The sequence below is a fragment of the Anarrhichthys ocellatus genome, unplaced genomic scaffold (assembly GCF_004355925.1).
Source record: "Anarrhichthys ocellatus isolate YVR2014 unplaced genomic scaffold, GSC_Weel_1.0 scaffold83, whole genome shotgun sequence".
In the NCBI taxonomy this organism is placed as follows: domain Eukaryota; kingdom Metazoa; phylum Chordata; class Actinopteri; order Perciformes; family Anarhichadidae; genus Anarrhichthys; species Anarrhichthys ocellatus.
The window spans coordinates 660,568-670,244 of record NW_022280113.1 but is presented as its reverse complement, the minus strand read 5'-3'; the positions used below and the strand labels follow the sequence as shown (position 1 = coordinate 670,244).

The 9,677-nt window shown below is 42.3% G+C and overlaps 1 protein-coding gene across 3 annotated transcripts in view; it reads left to right on the top strand.

Moving 5' to 3' along the window:
* LOC116398410 (alpha-1,6-mannosylglycoprotein 6-beta-N-acetylglucosaminyltransferase B-like) overlaps nucleotides 1–9,677 on the top strand; it is a 61,992-nt gene that overhangs the window by 12,800 nt on the left and 39,515 nt on the right. For all 3 annotated transcript variants that reach the window (XM_031874669.1, XM_031874668.1, XM_031874667.1), the window contains exon 5: nucleotides 1,384–1,553. In XM_031874669.1, the coding sequence (XP_031730529.1) occupies nucleotides 1,384–1,553 (170 nt within the window). The remainder of the gene's footprint in view (nucleotides 1–1,383; nucleotides 1,554–9,677) is intronic.

The following is a 9,677-nucleotide window of genomic DNA, read 5'->3' as shown; positions in this document are numbered from 1 at the left end:
AGAGAGAGAGAGAGAGAGAGAGAGAGAGAGAGAGAGAGAGAGAGAGAAAAACTTTCTGGCAAACTCCACACAGTTGGCCTTCAACTCATATGTTGCATGAAGGTGTTCATGCTGCGCTGACTAATCAGGATTACCCAGCAGAGCAGCGTTTGGACACGGCTGCGTCTAATCCGCTGTGAAAGGCAACGTGTTGCTCATTTCTCGGTGGGTTGCACTAACTATGCATCAGCTAGGTGGACATGCACGACGGGACTGCAGCCTGTAAGTGCAAAGATATACAATAGTGCAACACATACACTGGGATAATTCCCTCACGTGTGTTGTACGATGTTTTTTGACACAAAGTGCCTGGGAATTTGTCACAGCAGTTACCTGTGTAGGCGTACGGTGCATGTGGAATGAGTTGTCCATGAGGATGGATTTTGAGCTGTTCCATTGGAGCATGAGGCGATAATTCATTTGGGGATTTTAAAGAATTGCTTTTCATTTTCCATAATTTTCTGTTGGAAGAGTCTGAAATTCTAATGATTTTAATCCTCAAACTCATTAAAAGAGTTTGCACTGCAGAGGCTTAACTTTCAAGGAGCTTAGCTTTATACAGTACGGTACGCACACATGCATAAATGGTATAATATAAATCGGATTAAATCAAATGTACTTGATGACATTGTGCATTGTGTGTGTATAAGTTACTGCACCATCATGAACTTCAATAGATGCACATTGTGTGTCAATAATGGGGAATGGTAAATAAATCAATTGAATTCCAGCTTCCTTGGATATTTTACTCAGGACTTTTGCATCTAATCTTTGAGTTCAGAGCTGCCACTTCACAATGCAAGGTGTGAAACTGAGAACTTAAGAAACAAAGTCAAGCCTACTTAGCTGCAGGACATCATTGACATTAGTTTAATGTAGAGGAAATTATTCAGAAACATATGCATGCCTGTTGACCACAAGGGATCATTTCAGTTTATTGCAACTCCTTCTGGTCATCATTTCCATCGGTAATAATGACATGTACATGTACTCAAAGTTAATAAATGAGATTTGTGATATTGCCCAAAATAAATCGTAAAAAGGTCAAATGAAAATCGGTTGTAAACGTCCATCACAGTTTATAGACCAACCTCTTAATGAAGTTCAACTTTTCCTTACTTACCATACATTTCTTAGCTGATGTAAAACTTCAGGTGCAGTCACTTTAGTTTTTACTTCTAAAGAAAGTAGTTTAAATCTGAATGATCTTGAATATGCCATCAACACCTGGTTACATGTGTTACGGCCGACGTTCTTCTCAAGTGGAGCTTTTGGTTGGTGAGCTTCTCCACGCAGACTTTTATCTGATCTCTCTGCCACCTTGTGTCCCTGTCCTCCTTTCAGATCCTGGTCCACGTAGGCTTCCTAACCGAGGAGTCCGGAGATGTTTTCAGCCCCAAAGTGCTCAAGGGGGGTCCTCTGGGAGAGATGGTCCAATGGGCCGACATCCTCACTGCGCTCCACGTTTTGGGACACAACCTGAAGATCTCCATGTCCCTTAAGGAGCTGCAGGGGTGAGCTAACTGCGTTTGACTTGTCAGCGGTTGTTGTTGTTTTTTGCAGCTGATGGTGCGTGCGGTGTGTTCCCCCATTTCTTATGGACTCAATCAACCAGTGCTTTTCTTCTGAATCTAAACTGGTATTAAGAGAAGATTGCGTCAATATAGGGACAATCCAGACAAGGCAACGTGTTTGCTTTGAAAAGAGATTATTGATTGGCAGGGTCAAGGCTATAAGTAAACAGAATGGCCATTTCTAACATCTACATGTTTAACTAACTGTATATATTACTTTCAATAATCACGTCTGGTCACAGCTGTATTTCACATTTTCATTAGGATGCAAAATGTCTGCTGCAAAATTAATCTGATGACAGCTGTGACTATAAACCAATGGCGTTTTACAACCCTCCTGTTACCAATGTGCTCCTGTACGTACGCATATTGGAGTCGAAATGTTTAAGAGTGCATTGCACTCTAATTACATCACTTTCCCACTTCAGATTATGCACGAGGGCCCTAAGGTCCTGTTGATTTATTTGTTGCTGCATTGATCCCGTATCGACGCACTCCATAGCTTCCTGTCAGTGCGACTGCGTCGGCGTGTGTCTTTCTATCCCCTGCGTCAGCGTGCTTGCATGTTTCTGCTGACGGATACAGCTACAGAGCCAACACACACACACACACACACACACACACACACACACACAGACAGGTGGATGGATGGATGTAAATCAACCCTGTTGGGCGAGATCCCTCTGAGAAGACAACTGAATCACACTGCAGACGGGCGATGTCTTTGTTCAGCCTTGATTGGGCCAATAGTCTTCGTCTCTGCCATCGTTGATCACTGCAATGACACGGGTCTGGAGTATAGATCAATATAATGATGTCTACAGAGACACCGCTGTACTCTCCTTCCACTGTACACTGCCTGTGACAACACTCACAAATCACAGAAGAAGTATTGTATTGACCCCCCCAGCCTTCGGTAGTCATTTTATAGACGTATAACACCTCTGCAGGGAGCAGGAGAGAGCGTGAAAATCTAGAGGGATTTTATTATTTTTTTTAAATGGGTTTAGAAATGGCAGGGACATCCGCAAGGCCGAGCTCAGTTGCCAGACTTGAAATGGATGGCGGGACCGTTTTTAGGCCGTGCGTGTCACTGTGGTGTCTCGGGGCCTTCGTTTTTGAAACCGCTCTTTCTCACGACATGGGCGGCGACGTGTTTTTATGCGACTGTGAAGCGTAATCTAACATACCAGCACGATGAATTATTTCATCCACCTCGCCCACATGGAATGGCTTCGGGTAAGGAAAAATAGCTTTTGAGCTCTGGATTACTCGGAGAAGCAGTCTAATCTTTCTTCAAACTGCTTTCGGATCCTGACTCGGTCCTTAAAAAACACTGGTGTGAGAAAGGGCAACGTCAACTTTGCCTCCTGATGTCGATCTTTCCACATGGTTTGCTGCAGTAAAGTGGAACAGAAAAAGGGTTAGGCAGTGTGTTCAATCGTTTTTTTTTTTTTATGGTTGGCGTGTCAACTTTTTGGTCTCACACCTTTCATTTCCCTTGGTCCCTGCCTTCAGTAAGAGAAGAAAATGGAGTGTTACGGTTGAACAAAGGTGGTAATGCAGTTTGGCTGTCATGGAGTTATATTATAAAAATAAAAGTCTCTCCTTCGCCTTTCATGTTCCCCACAAATATGGGGTGTCTTTATTGATCTTTGGTTAATGTTTAGAAAACCTTACAGCCAACATTTCATCAATTCTGGGCCAGCAGATGCTACTACGACTGTTTTTTGTGGCGTACTGATCTGTAAGATACTCATTTGTTCTGTCATACTTTGTAGTTCAAATGCATATTTATCCAGCATATTTCCTGCCACAAAGCTACACACATGACTACAAAGTGATTCCTGATTTGAAAAGCATGAGTATAGATTTCCTTTTCATTTAGCATTTTAGTATTCTCTCAACACAAAACAATGTGATGCATTTGAATGTTGTTTCTCTCACACATTGACTTCGCGTGTGTATTCACATCAAGCAAATGTAACCATTCTATCAGCGTTCTATCGGTAAACGGACAAGGAAAGAGGAGCCTGTGGTGATAAAACCTTGAGTAGCTCACAATTAACTTTTCACACAAACTGTCCCTCTGATGCAAATCAACAAACGCATTATTTCCACACAGATGGCTGATGTTGATTTATTGTCCGCTGGTGTGATCGACAGAATGAGACATACTGACTGAAAAACAATATCTTATTATATTTGGTAGATAATTCCTTCAAAACACTCTTGGTGCGACTTAGAGGTATACTACAGTCCTATTTCAGTTCAGATTCCTGACCATACAATTCTGTCTCTTACAGCTCTCCTGTGTAATTTCAAAATAATTTCTTTCTCTACCTACTTCCTCTCACTTGTTCCCAGTATTGCCCATTTTTGTGGACATACTGCACTTCTTCCTTAGTTCCTCCTGTCCCAAATAATTTGCTTGCAACGACACACAAAGATGTGGCCTGACACACGGATAGAAACACAGACAAATGGCAATGACAATCTGGACAAGCAGGCCGACCGAGACAAATGGGAAACCAGGCACACAGACACAAATTGCCCAAAAGATGGAAGTTGAGTCCAGATACAGCTTTAGAAACATGTCATCGCTTTTCTTGGGGGCAAGACTGACCGGCATTAAAAACAAAACTGAACAAAAAGTTCCCAGGGTCCATCCACATCCACAATTCCACAACTTCCCAATGGTGTGTGTGTGCGTGTGTGTGTGTGTGTGTGCGTGTGCGCGCGCATGTTTGTTTGTGTCTGTGATACATTGTTCTCATGGCCACATCTGAGAGTTGGAGTTGTCTGAGGAGGAAGCGGGAGGTAGCTGTAATTGGCCACCGAGGGGATGATTTGGTCCGGGGTTGTGTTACTGTGTATAACGTACACCCTGATTTGTAGTTTCCAGTCAGTGCTGCTATGAGGTGGCTGGACCTTATTCAGTAGAGATGCATGATCAGAGCACACGGAGACTCGCTAACATACAGAGGGAAAAATGAACCAGAACATATGGACAAAAACAACTTCTATTGATTCAACTGGGAGGCGATATACTTATCTGTGTGAAGCCTCTACTACACTGAATTCTAATGTGTTATTTGTAGTGCTGGGCAACGACTAAAATATTTAATCTCGATTAATCGCATGGATTTTTTGCAATTAATCGCATTGTTATGGCAAAGTTCAATAATGAATTCAAAAGTAGTGTATTGCGCACTTTTATTTTAAAAGTACTGCTGTATGAACAAAAGGGCAATGACATTTGGTTCACGAGATGCAGGTAGCATGTTTTATACTTAATGTGAATATAATTCATACTTATTCTGAAAACCGGATGTTCGTCTGAAGAAACCGGATGTTGTTTCACGTTAATGTTTCCGCTAACTTTCAAAGTCCTTCGCTCGCTCCCGATCTGTGCCGTTTAAATGCGTTTACCGTGAATTTCAGCATATAGGTGCACTAAAATTACTGACTATAGGATGTTTGCTGGCTTTTATCCCACTGTTCTTGTCATCCTCTTGTTGTTATGTATATGTATTGTCTCTTGTCTTTCAATTAAAAAAAAAAAAGAAAAAAAAAATTATAATAAATTAAAAAAATGCGTTAACGTGCGATAAAATAATTGTCGGCGTTAATTAATGAATGCGTTAACGCGAAATTAACGCGTTAACTTGCCCAGTACTAGTTATTTGTGCTCTCTCGTGTGCCTGTATGTCATATTGATGTTGTGTCCTGCATGTCATATTTGGGAAATCATTCATTTATAATATCTCTTTTCTGTGATTCATCTCCGTCTCAGGGCTGTCACTGTGCGGGACGATGGACTGATGAGAAAATGTGAATAGAAAAGCAGGGAGTAGAACAGCAAAGCGCTGAGTTGGCATCTGTGCAGTTTGGGCGGGGACTTGTGTTATTCAAATATGCAAATAGCAGTTCTTTTTTTTGAAGGCTCCCTGATGATTTCCAGCCCTTTGTTTTGGATCTTGTACTGTCCTTCATTTTGCACCATTCACCTGCCCACACACACACACACACACTCACACAACAGCACACGAACCCAAATTAATTCAATACAGCTTTTTTGCATCTCCCCGTCTCTGCTGAGTGTGCACTCCTCACAATGTTGCCTAACCGAGCAGCTTGACGGGAATGAAGCTGAATTTGGTGCCAATTAGATTAGATTGGCAAGGCACCTGAAATGTATTAGTGTGAGAAGGAGGAATGACGGGGCTCTGTCTGCTCTCCATTACAGACTCAAGGGTGCAGATGGTCAGCAACTTTGTGCCTAATCCTATCACTACTGTGAAGAGAAATGCCGTGTAGCACACTCTGGACACGCCTTGTGGACTGTGACAGTATACTTTTAGAAATAAAGATGCTCACTAGAACCATTTTAGGGCTCATTGGCTTCGTCCTCAGAGGAGCACCCTTTTTGGTTTCTGGTGAAACCTTTTAAAAAGTTTCCACCCAGAACCCATGAAAAAAAAGATGTACCCTGCCACCCAGAACCCTCTCTGGAGGTTTTATCCAGAAGCTTTTCATCTTCAAAGTCTGCTAACCAGAATCCATCTGGGGGGTTCTACCAAGAACCCTTTTATATTCCAATGGTTTCATCTAAAACCCAGCCCGGGCGTTCTACAGAGAACCCTTATATATTTTAAGGGTTTCATCTAGAATCCACCCAGGGCGTTCTCCAGATAGGTGCTGTGTCTGTAACTTTCCGAAACCGGCGATCTGACATTAGTTACACGACTCTATGTGGCACTTTTCACGTGAACAACCAAGTGAAACTTTATGATTGCCTCCCAGAGAATGTGGACAGCCATCCCCATATCTATCCAGTATGGCGCCTACTCTTTCTCTATGACAATCTTCTTTACACTCCACTTTCCAGTGTAGCTATAACTATAAACACTTCCGACCAATGTAATTGGACAATACATCGTACAAACTGGTTCTAAATCCGATCAAGGGTACTGGTAGTTCTTGTTGAAAACTGCTCAAATGTTCAATTTATCAGATGTTATTGGATTATTTATGAACATGAACAAAGGTTAATTGAAGGGTAACTGAAGGTTTATTTTAATGCTTGTCATCTATAGATAATGATTTGTTTGTTACTTCTCCTAAGTTACTTTTGTTATTTTTTGTAAATGTAAGTCTTTACTTTTTTATAAGTTTGGTGTAAACAAGCAATATTCTATGTGAGCGTTTTTTGCCAGCAACAAATTCAAACAGATTTTATTCCTTATTCCTTGTAGTCGCCATTCTTCCAAGTGGATTATGTCCCGGTTGTTGATTTAAAACTCAACTGAAGTCAATACTCTCCTCTCTCAAACTCACGGCTTTTAAATTCTCAGTCTCTTTCTGTGCTCTTGTGTGACTCGCTCGTGCACTCCCTCTCCATCTCTTCCTCCAACTCGAGGTGTCAAGTCTCACAATCTCACCCCAACTGCAGGTAATGTCTCAGTTGCCATGGAGATCAGACTTTGGGACTTTTGGGGTCTGAGGTGGAAAGACACAAAGTTACAGCCAATCAACACCTCAGAACAGTAAATGATAGAGGAGTACATAGGGAATCAAAAAGCACCCAGTCTCTTTTATCCCTGAGATGAGCCGATAATTGGAAAGTGGGACTGGACAGACACGACGTCGACAGCAATCTTGACATGTTTGAAGGGTTTTCAGTTGTGGTGTTGTTTTGAGAACTACAGAACAATGCATCTCCGTATTGCTCAGTCTAGGACTTGTTCTTTTGGCTTTAAGTTGTTGTTTTGAAGAATGGAGTTCAACATTTTGGCCGCCGCCATTTGTTCCGCAACCAGAAGTGAAAAGCGAGGGCGGAGCTAAGTACAACCGAACACTGATTGAGACACTTGCAGGCGACCAAAACGGTTTCAATTAACTGCGATGAACTCAAAACACACTATGACAAGGGTCACAGTTCTTAGACGAAAACACAGACAACTCCCAGACCGGACAACTCTGCAGCAGCGATCTGTCAATCACAAGATGGCAACACCTTAAAGCATACCCGGCTGTTTCGTCTATTTCACTATAAATGGGACCATAATCATGCTGTATTGAAGAAGACTTGAAACTAGCAATTGAGAACATAAACGTCTGTTTACAATGTTTACTGAGTGTAAAGTAGGGTCATTTTCTCACAGACTTCAATACAATCAGACTTATTTTTGCAACCTGAGGAGTTGCCCCCTGGTGGCTATTGGAAAGAATGCAAGTCACAATGAAATGTCAGTTTGCGCTGCTCATGCACATGCCCAATTGTTTTCTGTTTCATCACAAAGATGATGTCTCATCAGACATTTCCTTGTCACTACTAGACAACATAATGGTTCAGTGCTCTGCAGGGACCATGATCAGTTGTTACAGCACTCTTAGTAACAGTTAACAGTTGCTATAAAGGCCATCTGTTCACAAATCATTTGCACTTCCAAGTTTCATCCTTGCCATAAAAACTTTATGTGCTTCTGCACATAGTCACCTGTGCATTTAAGTAATCCCAGTTCTGCTTCCACAGTGGTTTTCTCCACTCTTCGCCTTTTGCACGACAAAATATCGAAGTCATTCACATAACGAAAGCAATCTCAGTTGCTTTAAGTCGGGTTAAGTCTGCATTTCCCGGTGAATCTCTCATAGTACTCATAAACGGGCGAGCAGACCTCTCCACCGTCTTGCCGACGTGGCTGTCTGTCTTGCGTGAGAGGGTGCATTTCACAGAAAGAGAGTGGCTTCACATATGCTTGCGAATCCATGTGTGTGCATGTACTACTTCAGCACGTGACTGTGTGCTGTAAAATAACTAAAGCTAGTTTGCATCATAAGCTCATTGCTGTAAGTCTAGCGATTTAGCCCAAAAATTACTTGCATAACCCCGGAGATTAATGCAAAAAGAGCCCTCCACTAGGGTTACGTAATGCCTTATGAATTTGGATTGGTCTTCAGATTCTCTCTCGGTTGCACACTTGTTTTTCTCTCTGTATTATGCTCTCTGTCTTGTGCATGCTCTCAGCTCTCTTTTTGGCCACTTCACATTCTTTTAATCAGTTTCTTAATTCTCTTTTCTGTTTTCTTAGTGTCTTCTGTTGCTTTTGGTTACAATTTGCTCTCTCGCTTCCATCCGTTTGTCAACATTAGTGGACTAAATGTGTTCTGACATTGTTAAATGTTTTGTGTGGCAACCCCCAAAAAAAAAGGTTTACGTTAGAGGTGTGCGCTCGACAAACTCTGCAGAAATACGATGCAGATATAAGAAGAAGCAGGTAGATGTGAATCTGTGGGCGGTTGTGGGAGTTGCTGGGCTTCTTCTTCTGAGGTTTTTCTGTTTTTCTGTTAAGTCCATGAAAAGTCAAAGTCACGCTCTGTGTGACTCTGTGCCCCATAAACCTCTCTCTCTCTCTCTCTCTCTCTCTCTCTCTCCCCCCCCCCCCCCCCCCCCCCCCCCCCCCATCAACCTGACTCCCTCACCTTTCTGCCATCATTAAAGTGAAGCCTGTAGAGAGACTGGAGTCGGTGACCTCGGTTCACCTGCTGCTCTCCCACAGGCTGGCTACGAGCTGCCTTATTATCCCTACCCAAAGCAGATAGGAACACACGCGCACACACGCATACCTCTTTTTTCTAAACCCTGATCTTGCTTTTCTTTCTTCTTGGCAATTAGGCTGTTCTCACTTTCCTTACATCGCTGCTTTCTCTTATTTTCATTTCGTAACTTTAATATTCTTCTCTCTGCTGTGCAACAAAAACTATGCAGGTTTAGTGGGGAAGATAACTTGTAAAGCAGATGACTCAAAACATTATACACTTAGCTGTAAGTGCGGGGGAGAAGCGTCTCCTATTAAAAAAATCCAAATTCTGAGTTATGAAGGGAGGGTGTATCCGATCTCTTTATTGAAGAGCAGCTGCTGAGGTGTGTGAAACTCCTAAAGAGACTTCTGGGTAGATCCCTTTATAAGACAAACTGCAGCACATTAACATTAATCAGTTGTGGGAAATGATTTGTGTGTGTGTGTGTGTGTGTGTGTGTGTGTGTGTGTGTGTGTGTGT